The sequence below is a fragment of the Epinephelus moara genome, chromosome 5 (genome assembly GCF_006386435.1).
Source record: "Epinephelus moara isolate mb chromosome 5, YSFRI_EMoa_1.0, whole genome shotgun sequence".
NCBI lineage: Eukaryota > Metazoa > Chordata > Actinopteri > Perciformes > Serranidae > Epinephelus > Epinephelus moara.
Window position 1 is genome coordinate 38,965,230 of NC_065510.1, and position 26,883 is coordinate 38,992,112.

The following is a 26,883-nucleotide window of genomic DNA, read 5'->3' on the forward strand; positions in this document are numbered from 1 at the left end:
AAATGTTGAAAAGCTGAAAACAGGCAAATAGTTTATTATATATTATTAATATCTTTTTATTAACTCCTGTCATTTTGCAAAAGTGGACCCTGGGCAAAGCAAGTTGAGTATCCCTTCTCTAAACCTTTCAAACTGTTTATCGAATAACTGTTAGGAGCAAGAGGAGGTCAAACTGCATGATAGTATGGACAGATTAAAAGTTGAAAACAATCATATATCGTTCTGTGTTGCAAATTTAGTATTTTCAAAAGGGGTAATGGCAAATCTTGGAGAGGCTTTGACCCGCAGGTTGGGAAACTCTGTCCCAAAGTGCCCATCAGCTAGAAGAATCTCAGAGAAAAGTTCTTGTCACTGGTTTAATTTCATATTTCAGACATCTTGATTCTGATTTTGGTACACAGTGGAATAACCAAAAATAAAAAACACACAAAGAAAACAGTTCAGCGATCAACACAACAGCAACATACAGAACTTTGGCACTGTTGCTCACTGTGATGTCGCTGTTCAACCACATGGGGGAGCTTGTACAACAGACAGAAACACTCCGTTCTCCACTTCACAGTTAGATGGACTTCAGTGCCTCCTCATGGTGTTTTTGTGGTAAGTGCCTCTCCCTCACTTCTTCAGAGAACTGTTGCTGCATGTCATACTCCCCTCTCAGTGTAATAAAGGTGAAAATACCTGAAAAAAATGTTAATATAATATATATTCCCACCAGTCTCTCTCCTCTGTCCTCTTGTCTCTGCACATCTATGAAGCAGCTTCATAAAGCAGCAGATTATGTGTGAATTTTTGCTTAAGTTTAAACATTTTCAATTCATAGAGAGGTGAGCAAATATGTGTGTAATTTTGTCTTTCCATCTTTCTGCTTTGCATTCTGTTTTAACACACAACTTGAACTAGATTTTGACACTGGACATAGAATCACGAGATTACCTCCATGATAAGGTGAAACACAAGTGATATTGTACTTGAGTGATGAAGGTTCTCTAACAAGTTACCAACAACACTAAAGGGCTTTCACACTCCACAGGTTACCTCGCAGCCTCTTGTTATATAGGAGAAGACTGCAGAAGGGAAGCGGTTCCCAACATGGTGGTAGGGGTATGGCGTGGTTGCTGCCACATGCACGCACACAGATTTTTCCCTGCTGCACTGAGTCTAGCTTGTTGAACTTCTGGCAGTTGCTGCCTATCTGGCCGATCAAATAATGGGCATCACAGAAGCAGAGGGAAGACGAGATGGAGGAGCTGAAAATGTTGGTTACTGAATACCTAGATGAAGGGTGCTAGCAACTTATAAGGGCAACCAGAAGAAAAAGTGACCTGGGATAACATCTATACTTAAATTCAGATGACTGCTAGATTGTCCAAATATGCAGAAATCTTTGGTAATTTCAGTGATTTCCGTTGAGTATGCAGTTACAAGCTAGCTCCCACTTCTGACAGTGTTCAACGAAGTACCTGCCCGTCATGGCAGCTGCTGACTGTAGCAGAGGCAGCAACCTTTAAAAACGCTTTGCTTTTTGAGGAATTGCTGTTGCGGGTTGTCGGGGCAGTTACTGTGCAGCAATCTGAAAGCAGCTTTAGAGTCAATAGTCATGTTAGCAGTTCTGTTACACTTTCAATTAATGCTAACTTCAGCATGATAACATGCAGTTATCACAGTGACAATGCCAACGTGCTAATATTTTTATGGGTATAAAAGTTATGGTACTCACCATCTTAACTTAGAATATAAAAAATAAAAGCACTTAATACAAAGTACAGCAGAGACTGGTGGGAATGCCATGATATTTGTAGACTTTTGGTCATAAATCAAAGCATTAAAAAGTAATAACAATGTGTCCTGATGATAGCAGAATGATTAAAAGTTATCACAACTCATCCTGAGGATGACAGTCCATTCATTTTTTCAGATATTTTAGTCTGGACCAAAGTGGTTGACCGACAGACCAACTAACACACCGACTGGCCCAATTTGCCATCTCTTGAACAGCTATCATTGCTTATTCAAGAAAAAGAGCAACCACCTTTGTTGTGATCCAAAGTCAAGACAAATGTGCAATACAGACTCAACAGAGACAGTTCAAGTGTTAACAGTATACACTGTTGTTTATTAGGTTCTGTGTTCATACAAAACAACACACTGTTACAAAGTGTTCATATCTAATGATAAAAGTAAGAATAAAGTGCTTGTTCTTCAACGGTACGTGTTTGACTAACTGAATTCTGTTTAATGGCTCATTCAATGTGTGTGAACCTGTTGTCTATAATGGAATAAATGGCATCGTCACCAAATGTGAAAAATAACAGGCAGGAAGACATAAGTTCAAAATAAATAAATAATTTATTTTTACACAGAGAAAATAAGTGTGTTGAAGTTGAGCATTTGTGTTGTGCTTCTTTTGAAATAAATGGATTTTTCTCTCATAACATTTATTTGTTTATGATGCATAATCATTTCAAAATTCAAACAAAAGCATATCATATTTACAAAAACAAAATCAAGAACAAAAAGCTTGACTTAACTGTAGATCATACACCGTTATATTGAATAAAACAAGAAAGCAATAGAGTCTTCAAGATACCTCATGATTTGAGAGAAATATCCGGTCACCATGTTTAAAAGTAGATGAGCTGTGCGTGGTTTAGATGCTGATGTTACAACTGAAAGTGTACAATACCTGAAACCAGAGCAAGTTATGAGCTAAAGCTGAGTGGATTTGTACAGCTGCAAAAAATAACTTTCTCTTCTGCCAGATGTACAGTTTAAATTGTGTCCTCCATCTTTTATTTTTACATGAGTTCAATACTTTGGTTGGATTCACACAGACAAAGAGAGGAAACAAAATGGAAGGGCAGCCATTACATTGATTAAACTCCTGACTCTCTGCTGATGTATAAAGGTAGGGTGGGCTGTAGTCTGTCAAGGCTGATCTGATTCTCTGTGTCCAGAACACACAGCATCTCCACCGTCTGCTCCTCCACAAATGTCTCTTTAAAACCCAAGTGAATGTCATCTCTCATCTTTACCTCTCTGTCACTTCTGACGTTCAGGCTCCCTGCCTCCTCTTTCACGTCCTCCTCATCCTCGTCATCCCCGCAGCACAAAGCTACCTCGTTCTCGTAGCAGAAAGCGCTGGGGGAGTGAGGGCCCAGGAAGTGGTGGGCTGCCCTCGGTGCAAATGGTGATGGAGACTGGGAGTAACTTGAGCTGGAGGATGAGGACTGCCCGCCACGACCTGTCATCAGACTCAGTTCCCTGGCACTGCAGTGAGGTGTAGATGGCACTTCGTAGGACTTATGGAAGCGGGAGTAGTCCACGTAATAGCGGTCACTCTTCTCAAAGACCACAGGCTCAAAGCGGTGACCCCACAGGATCTCCTTTGCCAAGTAGGAGCTACGGGCCTGAGTGGTCATAGCTGTAGCTTCCACCATTCCCTCCAGGATGACCACAATCTCAAAGTCTTCCTTTTGTAGGTCATCCCGGCTCAGGTCATACAGAGGACTGTTTTTGTTGATTTCATGGACCACCACCAGTGGCGACACCAGAAACAGCCGATCCAGCCCATCGTCATAGCCAACATCAATGTCCGTTTGCTCCAAAGGGAGGTACTCGCCCTCCGCCGTCACATGTGGCTTGATGAGCTGAGCACGCACGTGTGCTTCAACAATGTGGCTCTTGCGCATGTTCCCCAAGCGCCACATGAGGCACAGCTTACCATCTCGCAGAGCGATGACGGCATGATGCGAGAACAGCAAGGTCTGTGCCCGCTTCTTGGGCCGCACCATCTTTGCCATGATGGTGCCGATCATGAAGGAGTCAATAATGCAGCCCACAATGGACTGGACCACCACAGTCACCACAGCAACTGGGCACTCTTCAGTGACACACCGGAAACCATATCCAATGGTGGTCTGGGTCTCTATGGAGAAGAGGAACGCCCCAATGAAACCCTGGATGTGGAGAATACATGGCCGCCATTCGTCTTTTCCATCCTCTACATTATTTTGAGGATCCCCTTCCTTCACAGGAATGCGAGGGTTAAAGTCTCCATGAGCAAGCGCCACTCCCCAAAAGATCAGGCCGAACACCAGCCAAGACAGAAGGAAGGTGGTGGTGAAAATGAGCAGGAGGTAGCGCCAACGTATGTCCACGCAGGTGGTGAAAATGTCAGCCAGGTATCGTCGTGGTTTATCCTCCATGTTATTGAACACCACATTGCACTGGCCATTCTTCTTCACAAAGCGGCTGCGCAGGCGGCCGGTGCCCAGATCCAGGCCCAGACGACAGGAAGGTGAAGCACGGCAGCTGTTGTGGACGATGGGCTCGTTTGCCACTCTCAAAGTCAAAGCTCCTCTTCCCTCGTCACTTCCTTGACACTCTCCTCCTCCTTCTTCACCCCGCATACAGGCCCCCGACAGCGTCTGCTGAGTCAGAGGACTGTGGCCATTGTGGAGGCCCAGGCTGGAGATCTTTAGGGCATCTTCATCTGTGGAAACGATGCTGTATCTGGAAGAACAGAGAGGAGAAATTTACTTCCTGGAAACTGACAGGTTATAAAGCTGCTCACTGTTGCCATTACTGTCAAACTCTCTGCTCTGTAAGTATGATAAAAAAGTAAGCTCAGACCTGTTTGGCTGTACCTGTTACCTGTATCTTTGTTACTACAGCTCAATGCACACCACTTCAACATGTGGAGAAATGCAGAGCTTGGCAGACCTTCATTGTCTTAGTAACATTGCTAGACTCTGATTGCGAACAATCGATTGGATGTTTTAGTACCCCTTTATCATACGTCACATTTTTAAAAAACCGTCCACTCTAACTGATTTTCACAGAGGAGATAGATTCAGTTTTCCCTAACCAATCACTAGAGACCAACATATCCACCTGAATCTAACATAATTTGTAGTCCACACTGCCATAGTCATGACAACATACTTTTGCTGTGGTTTCATGGGTGGAGCAGAGCAAAGTAAAATAAACTATGATGTCAGGCGATATGGAGAAGAAACAGTCTTGATTGCAGCATCTCTCTTGTCTATAACACTGGTCATTGTTGTTGTTGCTTCTCAATAGTTCTGGCACACCACTTGACAAAGGTGTTACTCTGATTGATTGGCTAATCGAGACCCTCAGCAGCATTCATTGGTTGTATTTTATTTTAAACGACAAATCGCAGTTTTGTGTCTCAATGTCAGACGAATCAGTCAACTCAAACCTGGTGGAGTGGGTGGATTCACAGGTCTAGACCCAGGGAATAAATCCTCAGGGGTCTCTTACTCTCTAAGAATCCATCAAGTCTGAAAATATAGATATTGATAAGCTATCTATTAATTGTAATAAACTATTAATTCTGCAGTTACACACACATATGAACTCATCGATAAAGGGTCATGGGTTTCTTCACAGAAGTTGGTAAGTCATCTGTATGGAAATACAAATGTTATTGATAAAGGGCTTTTATGATCATCCATCAAGTCAGCAGCTGTAAATGTTAAAAAAAAGTTGATAAATGGGTTATCATCCAGATGCTCTGCAGCCATGTCCCATAGTGTCAGAGGTCAAATGGTTTGATTGAGGCTCTACCTGGTGAACAATAGTGTCCATTTTTTTTAAAACCTGGCATCACAAATGGTGTTCTAAATATTGGCTTATACTTGATCTCTTAAGCTCTATTTAATAATTTCTTAAGGATTATAAACCCTATATTAAGAGTGACTTATAAAATTGGTACAATATTTTTAATATCTGCTATATTTTTGTAGGTGCAGCCATAATTTGTTGGACTTTTTTTCCTAAGTTAGAGGCAACAGAAACAACCTAAAAGAAAAACTAGAGCAGTTGTGGCCAGTGGCCACTGACACAGTTTCCCCATCCCCATCTTACCTGTTGACTCGCACCGCTCCCATGGCACCGGTGATCATCAGGCTGTGTCTGCGAGGGCAGTAATGTAGGTTGGGGCGGGTAGTTCCAACCATTAAAGTACTGTTGCTGGACAGGGGGGCAGTATGAGCTCAGGTCTGTCTTGCATTCGTTATCAGTGCTGCCTTCTCGTGATGCATTTTCTGTAAACAAATAAGACAATGAAGACATTAGTAATCAGAATTGTAAATTTAAGCGCATTCAAAATGTGGAGGTAAACAAAACCAAACTGGTTAACAAAGATGACTAATTCCTGGACCTCCAAAAAAATCAACAAGGCTACGGGTCGACAGCCACGCTAACAGCTCTGAGAGGCCATACTCACACAGCGGTGCTTTGAGCTAAATGCTAATGTCAACATGCTAACATGCTCACAATGACAATGTTAACATGCTACAGCAGGGGGTATTTACCGTGGTCACTTTTTTCAAGCATGTTAGCATGCTATCAGTAATTAGCAGCACAGCTGAGGATGAGGGGAAATGCATTATTTTTGCAAGAATTTGGTCACTAACCAAAGTACTGGATGATTTGAAAATTTGACCCAAATGTCTGGATCAGTTTTCATGGCAGATCATCCAATAGTTGTTAAAATATTTCAGTCTGGACCAAAGCAGTGGACAAACTGACATTTCCATCTGTAGCGCCACATTGCTATAATGGCTAAAAATCAGAGGAATCAAAAATCTCTCCCTGTAAATTTTGGCTTTGTCCTAATGCACGGTGCAGACCAGACAGTTTTGTGTAATGAAAGCTTATTGATTAGGTCCTTGCTAGTGGTTAGCCTTAGGGACCTTCAGACCAATCAGGGGTGGAAAACCAGACAGGCAGTGGAAGGGACAAAGGTCTAAAAAAGAGATGAATCAGTGGTAATCTACTGTTAGAGGAACAATTGATCTGCTGTTTGGCCTGATGACAAGGTTGGAGGGTGATTTCACTCGGCTTATTATGTCAGCAAGTTGGAAGCCAGGAGAACCAAAAAGCACCGGGTTGCGTAACCAATAGAAGGCCGGTCGCACGCACTACAAAAGGGCAACAGTGGTTTATGTTTTATTGTACGTGAATCACTTTGGCTTATTTAAATTAGTTGACAGTGAAAGGTAGTAATGGATTGTCTTGGGGAAATCTGCAGTTTAAAAGCCTTTGTTCAATATCACCGTCAATAACAAGCAAATAGAATTTTGATGGGATTTGATATCATGTAATGTGGCCTGGGTGCAACCTTTGTATGTGATGCTTCCAGACTCTCTTTCCTGCAACACCAATGACAGATGTTACGAACTGGCTGCTGATTGGCCGGATGAGGAGTGATTTTCGACTGGATAATCCCAAAGGGCAGATGATTACGTCAGCTCGGTACAGCTGGAGGAGAGTGTCCTCTGCCTGAAGTCACAACCTTTTCTTACAGAGTCCTTAATGATGCCAGCCAAAATGTTGGATCACATACGTAGGTCAGACGCATGTCGGTGCCAGCGGCATCATGCATGGGATCAGGATGGAACAACACTGTTCATAAGTCAGTCTGATGGGATTTACAATGAAGACATGAATGAAAGACTGAATTGTGCTGGTGCAGTTCTCCTGAATTGTATTTGTATTTTATTTTAAACAGTTTGTACTGGTGAGGAGCATCCCATAGTTTCCAAATCAGTTATCTATTGTTTTACATGTTGTATCTAATGTTCTATATCTCAGTGTTGTTAGTTTGTTTTTTTATTTTTGTGTCATGCCAAATGTTTGGCCCATGCCACCTGTGCTAGCATATCCAATGGCAACCTTCCCGCCCCTTTTTTATTTATATTCACAAAATCAATTTCTGTTTTTATTTGTCTAAATACAGCATTGTTCCCAGTTAAGTGGACAATAAAAAATGGAACTGGTTTTATATATAACTGAGATGGTGCACTGGATACAGGTGTGGCCAGCTGTGGTGAACTGTATGATTTAATTACATTTGTCTAAGAATATGTTTTTGGTTAAAAACATATTATGGTGTTACCCTGGAGAAAGATATTTATGTTATTATTAGTGTCATGCAAACAAAACTTCACACAATATTTAGACATAAGCCTTTAAAAATACCTTTGTAAAGCTGATTCTATACAATATCCAGTTGTTGAAATATCAGAGAGGTGTTGATTGAACTGTTCTCTTGTCTTTTGTCGACGTCAGGTTTACAGTGTAACAGAATGAAAAAAACATAAAACATCCACACTCAGTGTCCACTGACTAGCTTGTGCTTTTAGGCCCCCGTAAAAAAGAATCCTAAAAGTATCATGGGTGAAATCATGTTATAAATCATCTCCATGACAACCAAACCCAACTCCATCTTAAAGTTTCAGAAAAAAAAATATCATGTGGCCCTCGGGTTCAGATTGTTTTCTCACAGCACAAACTATCACTTCAGACTCAGAATGACAATAAGGTTTATAACTGTCACTTATAAGGAATTTGCCTTGGTGTTTGGTGCATAAAGTAAACATATTTAGAAGAAATAAAAATAAAGGCAAAGTACTGCAACAGTCAAGAACATAAATACAGAATAGATAACTCAGCACGTTCTCATCCCCAGGTCATAAAATAACGACACTCTGTCTTACCCCTCGGTGTGTGATACCGACGCCACCCTTTAGCATCCTTTTAAGAGGCTTTCAGGCTTTCAACAAACTCCAGTGTAAACCCATCCAGAGCAATACTCAGTGCTGAGCAACTGATGTAATATGAAGAGCAAGACAAAAGGGCCTGAAGAAAGAGAAGAGGATGGACTGAACACAAAAGGAATTTAACCCAGAGGGGCATGGTTGTGTCCCGTGTGAAACCAAAAGTCAGCGTTGTCATTGTGCAATGATGTCACACACTGATGCATTTAGGTCATGCTACGTTATTGTCAATCGTACTTAATCTACCTATACAACTAGTTTTGCTGCCTGAACCTACCCGCAACTGTTTCGGAACACTGATCATGGCTAACATGGTGTTACAGCTGTGTGTCACACAGAGAAGCTAAAGGTGCCCTGTGTGTCGCTATGAGACGCTGAGGGGCGCGATAAAGTTTTGGTATTTGACGACCTGGGAATGACAATGGGGTGAAAAATTACCGATTACTGATATCTTTATTCCTCATCTGATGGGATCCCTGGGGGAGAGTGACAGTAATTAATGGTTGATCATAGTTACTTTGTTAGCCGTCTCCATAGGAACATCTCTCCTCTCTCTCTCTATGGGGCTGATTTGCTGTGTGTGTGTGTGTGTGTGTGTGTGTGTGTGTGTGTGTGTGAGACAACCTGTAAGGAGGAGATAAACCAACTGTGGAGTGGAGAGATGTAAATAGGCCACAGACTCTCCCTCAAGTTACCCACCTATGCTCATAAACAAGCACCGACACCTGCAGTGCAACACAGCTCTCCACAAGTGCAGATTATTATTACGCAGTGCGCTGAAGACTCTGACGTAGCTCTTATTCAGGTACGTCAGAGCATAATCATGCAAAGGAAAAGGATGGAGGAAGCCCTTGTCAAATACCAGATTACCATGTCCCTTAATCTCCCAATCCAAACAACAATATGAAAGGTGGATGGCAGTTGCTGTTTGACCTGGTTTAAGCCCTTTTGTGTAATCTGAGATCTGATGATATGAGAAGGGGAGGGAGGGATAAGGAAAGAAAAAAAAAGAAAAGATTAGGAGGTCCTCCACGTTGGACGGAGTGTGAGAAAAAAATACAGATTAAGATGACGAGATTATGACGTCAGATGATGTTACTACAAACACTCTATAACACACACACACACACACACACACACACACCAGTCTGTAAATGTCTTTCTAAAAGACAAAGGAATGTTTGAAAATGTGCGAGAGAGCTGCATTTGGTAATGCCATGTTCTTCGGAGGCGATTCTGTTTTGTTTTTCTTCTGTATTTCTGTATTTCAGTATTTCTGTACAGCACACTATCTTTTAACTGACATTAAAGAAGGGACCACATGTCCCTGAGGACAGCAGTGGGTCCACAGTGTCCTATAGTCCGATGGAGAAGCAAAAATAGTATAACAGGCACATATTCTCACTAGAAGAACTTCATCCTACACACACACATACACGAATACACACTACAAATAACACTAAAAAGTAATAGATATACAAAATAGAGAGGCCCCTTTGTGTTCTTTTCACAGGCCAAAACAAGTCTAATGCAGTGGTGGCATGTACCTAAATTTACTCAAGTGCTGTACTTAAATATAATGTCCAGCAACCCCAAGGTGTCCTTGACAGAAATCCAGGGAGTCCCCAGAAAAATTGTGAATAGTTTATTTTCACTATTTAATACACAACAGAAGTGAGCCCTGTGTCAGTAAGAATCATTAGCATGACTATTCTGATCGTAGGTTTCACTTCCTACACAGTTATCTCCTGGTGTAGTTTACAACTATAGAATTCAGGTTTTAGTCATATCTAACAACCAAAATATTTTTAGATGGAGGCCCCTGAAGCAAAATCTAACCAAAAGGGGTTAATGGCCTAATGTCTATCAATGTCCTTGAAACCAAAAAGGTTGAAAACCACTGGGTTACACAACTTAACAATGTGTATATACAGTTGATAAATTAATTCCTCTATAAATGCTGCTTACATGTTAATGCATAGGTAATAATAGTCTTGTAAAAAACATACATGATACATGTGACAGTTCGGTATTTTGATTGTTTTAGATCTTAATTTGTCTGTACTCCTATTTTGTTTTTGATCTGAATTTCAATGTGTGGGACCCCAGGAAGACGAATATGGATCCTTTAATAAACAATAATGACCACCTTTACTTTTTACTTTTATTTTTCATTTTAAGTATGTTAATGTTTAACACTTATGTAGTCTTTGTGCATCATCTGAAGTCTGTTTCTGTTGTGATCCCACTAAAAGTATTGTGTGTAGTTCCTACAAAAAGGAAAATAGAAACAAACTGGAATTTCTGTCATAGTGGACATTAATGTTTAATACTTATATACTTTTACTGTTGTAAAACTTTGAAACTTTTACTTGTAATGGTGTATATTTATAGTGTGGTATTGCTACTTTTACTAAAGTATAATAAATATTACTTTGTGCTGCAAAAATTAGTTCAAAGATGTGTGAGTTCAAATCAGTTTGATAGAGGATATTTTGAGCCACACCATACATCTGGGTCATACGTTGCTCCAAATATGTACCAGTTTTAAATCATATAGATAAAAGCAAAGTTTCCATCTTTGCACATGCATCACTGTCAGAGGAAGTCTTAAATGCCGATCAATGGTTCACACAGTGCAACCCAAAGTTATGACGGGGCAGTTTGCAAACTAAGCAGCAGCTGTGACGCGTGTTCGTTTCATTGAGGCCACAGGAGCTGTCCAGTGCTGAAAATCAATCCAAAGCCTGCAGGAATAATCGACAGCTGGGAGCGGAGAGGTGATGGGGGGGGCTGGGAGAAGAGCTGAGTACTACCGTAACCTTGAAAATGATTTTGGCCTTTAAAATCTTTTCCTCTATCTGTTTACACTCTCCAGATTTTTTACAGTCGACTTACTCAGCCACATGAACGTTTTGTTTAAGTATTGATTGTGTTTTCTGAGTAGTTGCTTGTTTAGACAGAACAGGGACAGAGAAACTATTGCAAGAGGTGGCACTACTACTTACTATGCAGTTTTAAAATTTTAAGATTTTAAGTGGAGTCAGGAAAGTTAACATGTTGTAATTATTGATCATAACAAAAACAAAAATGCCTTTTCGGGATTCAAGATTTTTAAAAAAAAAATCTTTCCAGTAGATCCAACAGATGTTACAAAAAATAAAAATAAGAATATGAAACTATAAACTCACCCAGGTGTTACTGTCGACTGAATCACTCGAAGACTAATATTGGCTTCATCCTCATAAAAAGATGTTTGAGTTATTGGCACCGTCCTCTCTTCTTCTCTCCTTTGTTTTTCCTTTAATAGACAAACACCTCTTTAGTAAATCTGCTGGCAGATTTCTGTTGCACAAACTTGTACATGTCTCCAGTCTGAGCTTTGTTTTGTTGCTCCATAGTAGCTGAACGGAGTCGCTCCTGCAGCCTGCTGGTTGTGCATCTGCTCTGATCCCTGCCAGTGTGTGTGTGTGTATGTGTGTGTGTGGGAGAGAGAGAGAGACAGAAAGACAGAGAGAGAGAGAGGGGGAGAGAGAGAGAGCGCGCTCTGATTATGTTCCTATTTATAAATATATATGCTATTGTTTTCCCCAGAGTGTGGAGATGTGGATTGTATAATTTAGACTTTAGCCCACTCAGACTTGCACTGGCATCCAACAAAACACACCAGTGACTATTGTTATCTCTAGGAGAGTTCAGAGTGTTTCTGAGGCATTTTACAGTGTGTTTACATATACTGACTGTGTGGTACAAAATGGGGTTTCTTTTGGTCTCATATTGAATTACAACAATGATTAAACAGGCTCAGTGTATAACTGTGGGAATGCACAATAAGTTGAAGTTTTTGCATTTTTATCCCTTTTTGCACAATATACAAAGATATGTACAAACACACATTTTTAAAGGACAAAGGAAGCAAAATAAAACATCGTCCCCATCTTGAATTTTTTGAGCCAGAAGTGACCAGGTTGAGAAGGGACAACAGGGTGAGCTAACCCTAACGCTAGGTGCTAGCTTGGTTGGCACAGTGCATTAGTTAACTGTAATAATGCTAATGCTAATTTTTGCTAGCAAAAAACAGGCTTTAAAACCATAAAACAAGAGTACTTACTGGAAAAACTAAATATTTGACTCCTTAGAGGGTCTTTCATTCAACAAAAGATAAGATAAGACAGTACTTTATTGATCTCAAACTGGGAATCTGGGGAAAAAAAGGCTGAACAAGACCTTTTTGGGACGACCAAAATATTACAATAATTTTCATGAACTGAAAACAACCTGAAACAGCAACAGCTACGGCTACGCCTATACTCTGTCAGGCTGTTCTCACAAATTGTTCATATGTTTTCCTATGAAAATGAATGCACCTAAATTTGTATATATCCCACATATTTTGAAAGGCTGCAATCATGTGACCAGTGCGCTGACAAGGAAGTACCCCTAAGCAGTCTTGTAAGAAGGCAGTTTGGGTGGTTGATGGTTAACAAAAAACCTTTCTCAAGGGACTGTCCAGAACTGTGAGAACTTTGAGTAAATTTTGAGTCATTTTAAGGTACAGTGGTGTGAAAAAGTGTTTGCCCCCTTCCTGATTTCTTACTTTTTTGCATGTTTTCCGNAAACCTTTCTCAAGGGACTGTCCAGAACTGTGAGAACTTTGAGTAAATTTTGAGTCATTTTAAGGTATATCCTTACCATGTTTCTTTTGCTAAACCTACCCTCAGTGACTTTATGTTAGTTACTTAACTGTACATTAAGGACGTAACGTCATTTGTGGGGCCTTAATTCGTAGAATATCAAATTAACTGTTCTATGAGAATACACTGACTCTGTGAATCTGGGGTTACCAAACCAACACTGTCTTAATTATGCATAATTTTAAACCTTCAAAACTTTTAAACATGTAGGTTATATAAATATGTTGTTATTGTGCAAGTCTTTGGGCAAATGGGACTATTATTTTTTCCTGATACATAATGGAAAAAACAATAGTCTTATATGCCCAAAGAACAGATACAGTATGATATGAAAACTCACTTTTCAGCCCAACAGTCTGACTGATGTTGAAAAAGTTCTTCAGATTTGTGCTTAGGCAAGCCCAGAGAAGAACCTCCACCAAAGGAAATAAAAAACTTCATTTGCGGGCACAAATGGGTTCATTTTTCATTGAAGAACAATACAATATTTTGTCTGATGGATACAAAAGTTAACTGATTTCATGGTTTCAGATCCCTACCAAAGAAATCCAAGATACAGTTGTGTGTCACGGGTGCTCTACATGGTGATTTATGATTTATAATTTCTTTTATGTTATTTTTTTATAATTATTTAAGATATCGTATATTTCAAAGAGAGATGAGTCACATAACTTAGAGAGAGAACTTAAACTTGAGTCAGACTCAAATCATGAATCTGGTGACTTGCACTTCCACAAAGGAGGCCTGCAAAAGACACATGAATAAAGGAATACTTTTAGAAGAGACTTTTATTCCCTAGTTTGGGTAAAGCTCAGAAAAATGCTGGCTCTACATTTCTCGCAATGCACCTCAATAGCCTCTTCTATTAGACTTCCCCTATCAGCTAATAGTTCTAACTCCATAAACAGCACTTAACAACAGCAACAGTGCTAATAGAGTTAATGATGTGAACTGGGGTGATCTGGAGGGTGGGGGCCACAATGTCCCCATACCAGGGGTTACTGCTGTATGCGTGCAGTGCAAAGCAGCAGTGATGAGTGAGCTAGTGAGATACACCCATGCACTAACATGCATGCGCTGCCAGACCAGTTTACCACAACAAATCACAGAGATGCTAAAATTACAAAACACACAGAGGTAGCGTTACTTCATTCTCTGCTCAGAACGTCAGAACTCAACTGTTTTACTGCCATTATATTCTCTATAAACATTTATCCTCCACATTTGAGAAACGCATTGGCCGAAATGCAATCTCTGAACCCACTGACTATTGTGTGACAACTATTAAGCTTTATATTACCTTTTTTAAAATTTGCATTCATATGCAGATATCTTTTATCGCGATTAGCAAAAATAACCAGCACATGGAAGAGGAAGTCTTAGCTGGGATATCCACTGGCTACACTGGATCAGACCGAAATGTTGGCCCTCACCCTCAGGAGCTTTGTTTTCATCAGACCGAAAGCCTAAGGGAGCGATCACACCGAGATGAAACGGCAGAAACGCGACGCCAGTAAAACCATTGTTTTGCTATGATACCGGCGTTCAAGCGTCTTTTTAGACAGGCGTTTTTCCAGCATCTTTTTAGAGGCACGTTTTTGTAGACGCGCGTTTTTAGGCACGCGTAGATGCTGAAAAGTTCAAATATTTTCAAATTTTTGAGCGTCAGACGCCAGTAGCTAGCGCGCATTGAATAAGCGCTTCCAGAGTTTCAAGCGTCTTTGAAGCGTCCGCGTCTCTAGCATCTCATTTCTGTGTGATCGCCCCCTAAGAGTTCCAAGATTGCTGCTATACTAATGCTTTTAATGTTGCATACATAGCCTTTAATATAGAAGTCACATATAAGTCACACTGTGTCTGTGTGTTGTAATCTGAGCTTCTCTGTTGTGTGTTACAGTAGATAGTCCAGCTGTGTGTGCATGTTAGTGCATGTGAGTCCCTGTGGGTGAGTATCCTACTGGCTTGCTCATCACAGCTCGTGACTTTTCCTCCCCAAGCCCAAATATTAAAACTTCCATTAGCCAGCGAACTTTATTTTCCTGACAATGGATAAACTTTGAATCAATTCAACAGCAGCCAGATACCTCAGATTATTACATTTAGATATAAAGACTCTGCTGTGATCAACAACAAAAAAAAGACAGCATCATGTTAAACATTTAGGTCAGAAATTACAAATCATTGTAACCATGACAACACATAAAGACACCCAGTCCATTTCATTTTAAATGTTATAATGTTTATTTGGAAGTTACCGCAATATTCTCACTTAAATTTCACCTTATTTGTTGTTAAAATGTATAGTTACCATCCAGAACTGACTCAACAATCATTTGAGTCAAGTGGAGGCTTTTACAATTTACCATTTTTTGGAAGAAACAAATTACTTGCATCGTCAACCATGATGACTAAATCGCCAGTCCACTGAAGATAATCAGAGAGGCAGAAGAGAGTAATTGCTAAAATCTCTGCAGCTTCTATCTGTTGATTTCTTCCTTGTTCTCCATCCTACATCTATGCCTCCAGCAGCGGCACCCAACCAACAACCACACTGTAACAAGTCATGATGGAAATTGTTTTACTTTTTCCAGCTTCAATCTTATCTTATGCTTTTACTTGTCATTTACACAAATACTTTAAAAGTAATAATGATATATAACATTGGAGATGCTTTTTACGGAGAGGTAAAATTATGACGAACTTCAGATGAACTCAGCTCATTGTCATTCGTCTCAGGCATTATTTACATGCAATCCCATGCCAAGGGAGGTGATTATGTCATTAATGTGTTATGTCAGGTTTAACAGGTTACATAATGATGATTTGTGTTTACCTCCCTTTGCAACGTCTGGAACTGTGATTCATCAAGTAACTCTCAAAATTAGGAAATAAGAACACTGGTGCAGTGCCTGTTCAAAAGTGCCTGTTCAGAACAGGCCGATTGCTCAGCCTCCATTGTTGCTGCATGCAGCTTTCCTGTGTTTCCCTCCTTGTGTCCCCTAGCAACATTGAAGTACGAGCCCCATTTGAGTGCAAAAGGTCACAAGAACATTTTATGACCTCAGTGAACTAAAAGGTATTTTCGAGAACAAAAGTGTAAATGTTCCGTAGAGCTCAAGAGCTCGTGTTGAACATTGTACCTCCGAGGATCCTCAGCAACACACACAACAAGTTTGAAGTCTATCAGATGAAGAACTATTGTTGAGAAAATAAAAGGACGGACCGACCGAGACTTTTTTATTTTAGTTAGGTACACTGTTGACCTGGTGGTTGCAGAAAATCTAGAGGTGTAGCAATAAGTTGGTTAATCAGTCTATTAAAAAGAAAGTTAACCAGCAACTGTTTTGATAATTAATTAATCATTTGTTTCAGTCATTTTTTAAGCAACATGTCAAATATTTCCAGCATCTCAAGTGTGAAGATTTACTGTTGGTTTTGGACTGTTGGTCAGAAAAACAAGTAATTTAAGGTAGTCCCTTTAGCCTCTGGGTCTGGGAAGTTGAGATGGGCATTTTTCACAATTTTATAGACAAAATGATTAATTAGTAATGAAAATATCATTAATTGCAGCCCTAAAAGAAATTAGAGGGGTGATAATACAGTATATTCTGGAATATCTGTGATGATTTGTTGATGGTTGAGGCAGCAAAGTCCATCCAGACTTAATAGCTAAAAAAAAGAAGAGGCATTTTCTTTTGGCAGCCTGGTTGAGGTTTGGTTTGTGTGTGTGTGTGTGTGTGTGTGTGTGTGTGTGTGTGTGTGTGTGTGTGTGTGTGTGTGTGTGTGTGTGTGTCCTTTCAGGGACACAATGTAAGTCCCCATAATGTCAATGATTAAATTTTAGGATGACGACTTGGGTTAATGTTAGGGTAAGGGTTTGTAGGATAAGGCTCGTGGTGGTTAGGGTTAGGGGTTAGTCTTTAGGAAACAAATGAACGTAATGTCCTCTGAAGTGATAAAAAATAATCTCTCCTGCTTTAGTTAACCATTCATCCTAGACAAAATGATAAAATGACTGCAGCCAAAATCATTGTGTACTTGATGCACTGGACAGATTGAACACCATCAGTGTCTGTAAATAAATAGAAAAGCATTAATAAATAAATGTCGATTGAGCGCGGCAATGAGGCCGGCTTCATGTTTCTTATTTCAGACCTCTTTGAGGTGTTATTGCCAATTAGACACAACTCTTTAGTTTCCATGGAAACCTTATTTTTCTCGTCTTTCTGTCCTTTCTCTTGCATATAAATACACTCCCTCTCTCTCCACACGGTTTATATTTAAACCTCCTTTCTTTATAGCTTCATGAGACAACAGGTGGGTGTTGCATTGCACGGGGGGGGGGCGGGGGGCGGGGGGTTGGGGTACAGTAATATCGGACTGAGCAGTGTGGGCACGGGTCAGAGGTTAGAGGATTAACTAAGTGGGAATGAGTGGGCTGACAATAACTCACAGCCAGAGGAACACAATGTCCTCCATTTAACAAGTCTGAATGAAAGAGTTGTTACTGTTGTGTTAGTGAAGGTAGCTGTTTGATGATTCATGTGCACAAAGTTTTACAATCAAATACGTGGTGGCATTTACGCTTGATAAATGAATGTGGGTTGTACACATGATAGTATAATAACATAAAGATAATACATTAATACTGCAGAAGCATGAGGATTGCTCTGTTTGAGCAGGCTTTGCAGCCACACTTTGACTGCCAAAGTATTTAATAGAAAACCCTCTAATTAGAGTGTGTTAAGTCGCACACCAAGACATGAAGCTGAGGTGAAGGAAAGACCGTCCTCACTGCCAACCCGGCCATCTGTGTATAGAAATAGCTCTGATCTAGGTGGCAGTGAGATATTAATGCATTTTAGTGGCATATTTTGCTGGAGGCACTCCTGTATTTCTGTCTCCACCAGGACCATCCATCACCTCTCCTGATCACATGCAGAAAAGCATTAAAAACACACACATGCATTCACACAAACACACACAGGGTTTTTCCCTGAGCAAACCTCATTGAGGAGGGCAATGACAGAAAAGCCCACAACATTATTAGGATAACTCTTCCCTTCAGTCCTTTTAAAATGTGATAAGCAGATGATGGGAGCTATTTTCTGTAGTGCCGGCCGTCTCTGTGGCCCTGCTTGATGACTCCCCCTCGAATGCCATGAGAGCCAATTTACTCAGAAGCAGGCGGACACCTCATTTCTCACTGTGAGAAGTGATCCAGGTCAATGTGTTTTTAGAAAAGCGGTCTGAGGGGGAGGTGGGAGGAGGGCAAGGAAGGAATATGAACTATATTACAGTGTTGCTCTGTCTATTTGAAACACCAACATGCCATGAGCAATCTATTGTACTGTATTTTATTTTCAACTGATTCCCAATCTATCTTCCCAAACTTTTTGAACATTTGATGAAATAACACAAAACAACTCCAAAGATCTGTGTGCACATTTTTGGCGAGTTTTGTATAAATAAGTGCATTACTTTAACTTCTTTCAAGACAGGCTTACATAACAAAATTATTCACAAAAGAAAGAACCAGACTGAACTGTTTCTCATTAAACAGAGAGATATCTGTGCTGACATTTACTCTGCGTGTCATGTTCCTATACAGTGTTTTAATACATGACACCTATGCATAATTTAATTCATATATGTAGTAACACCCTGAAATGTACCCTCACTCTCTAACTTTCATAAGCAGTATTCAACAATTTGTAAATTCGTAAAAAGCAGTAACACAGTACAATGTAGCTGTGAGCATATAAGGACATTTTTAAGTGTTAATTATTGTTTTTGTCAACAGCTATAACATCTCAGGTGAAGCATGTTGAGTGACAATTAAATTTAACAGTTGTAAATCCTCAGTGTATCCTATACAATGATACATGTGCATATAATACGAAAATGCACAGACAATGGTTTGTATGCTATCTAACGCATTAGTGTCCAATGAATGCTGATGTCACATTACATCTACTTAATGTAAAGTTATGTATTTAACATTAAGATCCATAGGTTAGGTTTAGGAAGACTCAGAGTTCACTTGGTTTAACATGGTCCTGAACACCGGGGAAATTCCTGTATGTTTAACCCATCCACCAATCCCACCTGTGTCCTTAATAGGACTTTTGCTCTGTATCCTACTTCCTTCTCTAATCCCATCAGCGCATCGGTCATGTGATCGCAGACTTCCTGATTACATTGGTTATATACAAGTTGTGGTACATTACTTTGTGCAGGTATACATACAAACAATGCGGGGGAACAGCCTGAAATCACACAAAATATGTCTTAATATATTAAATTCAAATATGAAATGTGAAACATGTATGTAACATATTTTTCAAAAAGATGAATTCATAAGTACTTCATCTTCATTCTCCATGACAACTGGGCAAACTCCATCTGCAGATGAAGATCATAAAATGCAGTGTAGAGCTCTGGGATGAATGTTTTGTTTTTGCCAAACTAATATTTCAAGAATGAAAAAGAAGCTCAACATGTCTTTATGCCTAAACCTATCTATGAATGATTTGTACATGATTTGTAGATCTTTAATACGACACTGTAAAGATTTGCTAATAATGAATTATTGTATAATTAATTAACAATTAATTAAGTGTATTAATTTGTAAACTGTTTGTACACTGGTTGTGGATGCCTTATAAGAAAGTTTTTGATGAACACATAAATGCACACTCAAAACCCACCCTTACATGTGTTTACAGCTTCATTAGAGTGTGTTATCATCAATGTATTACTTGTTTATATACTGCTTATAAGTGCTACATGGTAAAGTTAAAGTGATATTGCAATCAAATAAGAGAAATCAAAATCTTGCAGCAGTTTAATGAGGTGGCTGCTTAATTGTTGATAATGATTTCATGATGAGGCATTTTCAGGGTAAAAGAAAACATTTTTTCCATGTAAATTAAAATGTAAACTTCAGTGTAAACTCTGCTCTTCTCCCATTTGTGTAGTAGAATTTGACAAACAGCTACAGTGTCTTGAATGAAAACATAGTACATAAATGTAAAAAAAAAAAAAAGTGCAGCCTTGTCGATCTGTCAGTGAAAAAGAGGTTGCTGTGAGCAGGAATACTAGTCACAATCAATACTTGCCCTGGGTGAGGGGCAGGATCAGGGTTAGGAGTGCTGGATCAATTTTTGCTCTTTATACAGAGGTGATCACTGATGGGGATTTAATTAATCATCTAAGATTGGTCTTATTATGAGAGACTCTGTTACATAGTTTTATTTCTCTGTTTTTCTATCAAGTGTTTTTTCATGCTTTTTGTACTCCAGGAGACCGAGTGATGGAAAGAGAAACAATCGATTGCATGTGATAAATGTTGCAACTCTGACGTAAAACCCACAACGCTAAAAGCTGGGCACACAGCACATGACCTCACGTTTCCATGAATCTCTGAGAGATGGCTTTTAGATAACTCAATTAAAAAAGGTGAACAGTTATAAGTTAAAAAATCAGGCAGTGGCATGTGCCAGCTTTAAAATCACAAGTTCATAACATAGGCCTGATGGTTTAAATGAATTTTCCTCTAGCTCACAGATGATTCCACATTTAACTTGAATTATGTAACCTGGCATAACAGGAAAGCAGTTATATTGTGCAGCTGCTTTAAAAAAAAACCCAACATGTTAAGGATCTGAAATTAAAATGAATGTGGAAATTAACAAAACTTGCAAAAAACAGCTGTATGTTGCCAAGGGAGACGAGAATGATGAGAAACTATAAGAACTGTAAAACCAAAACAACGAGCTTAAAGACACTATAGCTCTCTGCAGAGCTGCAGGGTCAGGTGATGATCATCCTCTGTCTGCAAGATGACTGCATATAAAAACCCTAAAATCAAGCATTAAAAAGCACAGAAGTACAGATAAATAGTTAAACAATGACATGACTATGACATAAAAGAAAATGAAAGAACTAGAATTACCACTGTATGTCTTCACGCACCAGTCAATTTCCTGTCATAGTTTACAGCCATGTCTGTGAAAACATAAATGCTTCACCCACATTTTAACCCCGACCACACAGAGGATCTATACAGTCAGCACAGTTAATGATTAGTGTAATCAAGTCAATATCTAACCATATGTCTCTCCTCCTGTTCCTGACTATAAATGATGACCAGTAGAGTGTTTTTGCAGGATATTATGATGTCCCAGTGAAGTTGCCCTTTGACCTTTTGCATATAAAATGCAACATGTCATCATTTTATCCTATTAGACATTTGTGTGAAGTTTTGTCATAATCAGTGCAAGAATTCTGGAGTTATGGCCAAAAAATGGTTTTGTGAGGATACACTAACCTTGACCTTTGACCTTCAATAACCAAATGCTAATCAGTTTATTCTTCAGTCCAGGTGGAAGTTTGTGTCAAATTGGAAAAAAATTCCCTCAAGGTGTTCTGAAGATATCACGTTTACAAGAATGAGACAGAAGAGGTCACAGTGACCTTGACCTTTGACCGATGACCATCAAAAACTAATACATCATTGAGTCCAAGTGGACACTTTAAGAAGTTCCCTTGAGGCATTTTTGAGATATCTTGCTCTCAAGAGTGGGACAGACAGATAAATGGCGGGATGGACATAATGCCTTCAGCCACAGCTATCGCCAGCGCGGAGGTAGTAAAACATGCAAAAGCACATGAGCAAAAACTATTCATGAAACAAGACATAAAAGCTTTGCTCTAGATTATGACAGCATATTTGATTGTCCAGTAACCACTTTTTTATAGACTTGGATAAAGCGTTGAAAGATGTGATGTTCCTCAGTTCTGTGGCAGCCTGGTCTCACTGGGTGTCAAAGGGGCGCTTGGGGCACCATTAAACCTCTGTGTGAGCCACGCTGAGCTTTCAAACAACTCCAGTGTAAAACCATCCACGTCATCATTTGACCATTACTAGATTACTCAGTGCAACAGATGTAGTAAAATGAGGCCACAAGTCCATTTAGTGCAAGTGGGACGGGGGAGATGGATCGGCCCAGCATGCATAGGACTTTGACCCAGGAGACCGGTGTTCATGTCTTTGGCTAAACTAAAAGTCAGTGCTTAGTTATTTTGTCACATGACTCGTTAGTCACGTGAGGTGCTCACCGACCGACTGACTAACCCTACCCCACAATCTTTTCTTAACCCTTCAACATAGTTTTTTGCCTAAACCTAACCACCGACCCTTCTTAGTCATGTGAGTCGACTCATGTGACTTATTGCCAACCCCTGCATCAAGATACAATGTGAAAGGCCACCCTCGGCATTATTATAATAACATGGTCCTACCTGTCAGCTGGTAAGACAGTAGTTCATGTGTTAGAGAATCCTGGCATTAATGTAAACTTTGAGGCCATGATTCTCATGAACTACTGTCTCTATAAGCGACACCTGTCACCTAGTCATTGATCCATTGTTAATAAACAGTAATTTGTGCAGATTCAAACTGAAAAAAATCAGGTTGATGTGTGATGAAGAGAAGCACCGGCCAGAGAGAAAGCATTCTTTCATCAAGGTTGGAATGCCTTCACAAGTCGCTTAAGTGACATCATGACTTTCTCTTTCAGAAGGGGAGGGACTTAATTCAAAACTCTATTTACTGCTCAGTTTTGAAGTAGACTAAGCTACTGAGTGTCCACTGGACAGTGAAAGTGTGAATGAGGGTGTGATTTCAGACACTTAGATACTAAAGTCCTTCCACACCAAGAACAACAGCTATTATTGTTTTGAAAATTGTTCTCACTCATGTGGATGGTAGAGCCCACACCACTATACACTATAACAACAATGACTGTGGCAAATGATATTGCTGGGATCACTTTAGAGCAATTAGATGAACAATAGAAACACTGACAGCAAATCAGAATTCATCTGAATTTACAGGGTGTCACATTCAACATGGCAGATGACATTAGGATGAGACTCATCGCTGTGGATGCATTTTCCCTAGCTATTATTTAAAGCAGTCTTGATCAATTTAATTTTCATATCAGCAAAAACAGAAAAAAGTGAAGCTCTAAAAATACCACACTGAAAAAATCTATGGTCACGGTTATTAAAGAGAAGAAACTTTAATATGGTAATTAAAATGTTAACCTTTCTGTTTGTTTTAAGTTTTGTCAGCTGAACTTTTCCGACTGCATTTCCATGGATACTGGCCCCACTCTCTCATTATAGCAACGGCTGCCTGAGAGGCTGAATGTAGCAACAGTGAGCATGTGACACACAGCAGATGATAAAAATATCTTGCCTTAATTGTCACTTTACTTGCCAAAAATGTTTAATTATACTCCCGCGTCTTGGAGGTTTGTTTGATAGTGTTACATGACAAAATGTAGGCTTATGAAACGGTAATTAATCATCACAAAGTAGGATATGTTTAACGTTACACAGGCACACACGCACACACACACACACACACACACACACACACAGTAAACTCACTAATCATTTTGAAACAAGCCACAGAGTAAAGTCACTTATAAATACACACCATCTCTGTGGATGTTCGATGAGCAGGGTGGGCTTGTTTTTGTGAAGTGGATGTTCACGTGTGTGCACCTGTGTGTGTGTACGCAGATGAAGTGAAGAAAGAGAGAGCTACGGAGAGGAGTTGAATGTGAGCATTCAAATGTGCATGTTTGTCCTCAGTTTGTGAATATTCCTGTACTGTATCTTCGGTGCACACACACACACACACACACACACGCACACGCACACGCACAAAGGTGACAAAAGGCCCCCTCTTGTGGCTCATTCAAACACTGAAAAACAGCCTCAGCACATTGTTCCCCGCTGGGAATTAACTCAACTAATGATGCCAACAGTTTTCAGAGACACACTCTATTTGCTCAGAGGAGTTTGGTACAGAAACTAAAGTCAAGCTATTGAATTTAGGTCACACCTTACATTACCCTGATATTACCCTCTATTACCTCTCTGTCTGTAGTATCAGTTTGTTCCAGCTTTTCATATTACAATATATGATGTTGACACTGACAGAAATACTCAAACAAAGACTCCATGTTGATTAAATATATATGTATAAATGATCTATATCCTAGATGCAATATTTTGCTTTTTTTTTTACCCATTAACCCCTTATGTTCTGGCCCTACCATTGCACTTTTACAGAAATGTAGATACTTTTACAGGTTATTGTCTCTGTACTGTTACGACCCCAGTATTACCTAGTTGTTGCCTTGATATTATCCCTTTATTAGTTTGTTATTAGGCTACTGAGCTGTAACGTTAAGTGCAAGTCTACTGTTAAGACTTAAAGAACTCTGAGAGGGAAAAAAAAGTAATATACAAATTTTCTTTGTCAAGTATTAATTGGAAGATCAATGTGACTGTTGAAGCATGACGCCAAGAAACTGGTCAAACCATAAGTTTGACTCCAAAGGTAAGAAAATCCACCAACCAAGCACGTCTAAAACTCATAAACAGCTTCTTTGCACACGACATCAGACATTGGTGTGCCATCCAGATGAAGGGCACACAACTGAAGGCAAAGACTACCAACACTGCACAAATGTCTCTTTACAGCTGTTCCAAACAATCCAACTGGGAGAAAACGAGGGCCAGTTTAAGTCCCTAAAATAGTAGGACGTAAAAGGGAGAAAAAAAGAAAAAAAAACCACTGTGAAATATCTGCAGGTGTAAATCAAAACCCTCCATCTTCACAATGAAAGTGATGTGAATGTTATAGTGTTGCGTTAATGATGCCTGTGTTTTTAGGCTTGACTCAGATTTTCAACGGTGTTCCACAAGACCTCTGGAGACAGTTGACCTAATAGGTAGGAAATAGCAGCTAAAGTTAGCTAGTCACCCAGTAACTGTTAGGCTGACATCAGTGCATTGCAGCAGTGACTCTTGTATGCTTTTATTGGCTCACCGTGTTAGTACCAGTAGGTTGTCAGTACAATGTAGTTTGTAACGATGATCATCTCCACATTGTGCAAATCTGTCATGTTGAAAAAGAAATCCCTTTCTTCATTTTGTATTGATTACATCCAAAACGAGTTTCAATTTTCTGACAATACCTGCTGCCTGCAGATTCATCCAGCCTTTTAATGTTGTCACTTTCCTCTATAGCCAGTTTATGCAGTGTATGGATTTTTCACTTCCTGCCCTCTGCATTTTGGCGCCATAAGAGTAACATGTTATATCTTTGTTTAAAGGTTCTGTATGCGCCATTTGGAGCATTAAAATAGTGGCAAAATTGAGTAATGGTGTCTTGATTAGACAATGAGGTCAAGCTTCTGTGTGTGCTGTAATCTGAGGTTCTTTGAGGTTTGTTGTGGTAAACTGGTCAGGTGCATGTTGTGTGTGTGTGTGTGTGTGTGTGTGTGTGTGTGTGTGTGTGTGTGTGTGTGTGTGTATATCCCACTGGCTAGCCCCCTGCCGCCACTTTGCACTGTGCTGATAACAAGACAGCGTTGCAGAGGCGTAGCACCCATCCTCCAGTTCCCCCTTGGTTTACACCCATAGCTTTGTCAGCACTGTTGCTGTTGTCTAGCGCTGTATATGGAGTTAGCACCATTAGCTGCTAGCTGCTGGCTCAGCAAAGTCCATGATGAGAATCGTGTGCAGACTCATACACTCTGAATTTCACATAGAGCCTTCAGCATTGAAATGATGATTTCGTTTAACTTTTGTATTATTCCCAGGCACTGTAACCCTTACCCATCCCTGCCCCGCTTCCCTATCTCTCCTCTTTGTGGCTGCACTGTCAGAGATACCATCTGTGCAGTAAAACCACCATCCATAAGACATCTGTCAGTGCTATGTTTCACTTTCTAAAGATGATGATATTTGATAGGACACAGTCACCACATTGGGCCAATGTGAGAACCAATGACTGTTTTCTGATAAAAGACCCTAGCCTCTGTAGCCTCCAGGATCACACCAGACCATTCCCAACCTGGTGTGAAGAAACTAAGCTTTCAGTAAAGGATCTTCTCTTTTAAAAAGAAAATACCACACTTTTCTGAATGAAAGAGAAGACTTGGGACCCCATTTAAAAGGTAGAGTCATATACTACTACTACTTGTCATATATTACTGTATTAGATTTTTCTATGTGCACCTTGTCATAGATACCTTACGCAGGAGGATTCCCTCCAAGTAATTGTTACTTTATACTGTCAAGATGTTCTGCTCTGAGGTGTAAGGGTATCCCATCAATAGTGGTGTGTGTTTCAGTCAACAGGTTACTTGAGTGCTCACAAACTCTTCTTAAGAGATATTACTGTTAGTGACATGAAGACCTAGTTGAGATCTATTTATAGTTAAAACATAACAAATATACTTGTAAAAATACTTGAGTATTATTCTGCTTATATGCGATTCAAATGTAGATATCTAAAGAATTAACCTCTAATCTCTTAGAGCCTGCCTGATCATAACTAATAAGAGCACAGCTGCTTTGATGGTAGGTGTTATTCATATTATGCTAATGACCAAGAGCCACCTGGGAAATAACCACACAACTTCTATTGAAAATAAAGGTTATTTTAGCACTAAGGTGCCTGAGAATACCCAGCTCAACACCTTAATGACAGATTCAGCATGATCGAC

At 39.7% G+C, this 26,883-nt stretch overlaps 1 protein-coding gene across 1 annotated transcript; it reads right to left on the reverse strand.

Annotated features, from left to right (window-relative positions):
* Positions 1-2,438: 2,438 nt before the first annotated feature.
* On the reverse strand, positions 2,439-11,909 carry LOC126390042 (ATP-sensitive inward rectifier potassium channel 12-like). Its single transcript, XM_050044128.1, has 3 exons — positions 11,783-11,909; positions 5,896-6,074; positions 2,439-4,515 (listed from the first exon to the last, which is right to left on the reverse strand). The coding sequence occupies exons 2-3, from the start codon at positions 5,985-5,987 to the stop codon at positions 2,877-2,879; spliced, it is 1,731 nt and encodes a 576-aa protein (XP_049900085.1). The 5' UTR covers positions 5,988-6,074; positions 11,783-11,909; the 3' UTR covers positions 2,439-2,876.
* Between the last annotated feature and the right edge of the window lie 14,974 nt (positions 11,910-26,883).

Coding starts and splice junctions, on each gene's coding strand:
- LOC126390042 (XM_050044128.1), bottom strand. CDS start 5,987: ATGGTTGGAACTACCCGCCCCAACCTACATTACTGCCCTCGCAGACAC. Junction 4,516..5,895: donor GGAGCGGTGCGAGTCAACAG/GTAAGATGGGGA, acceptor CTGTTCTTCCAG/ATACAGCATCGTTTCCACAG.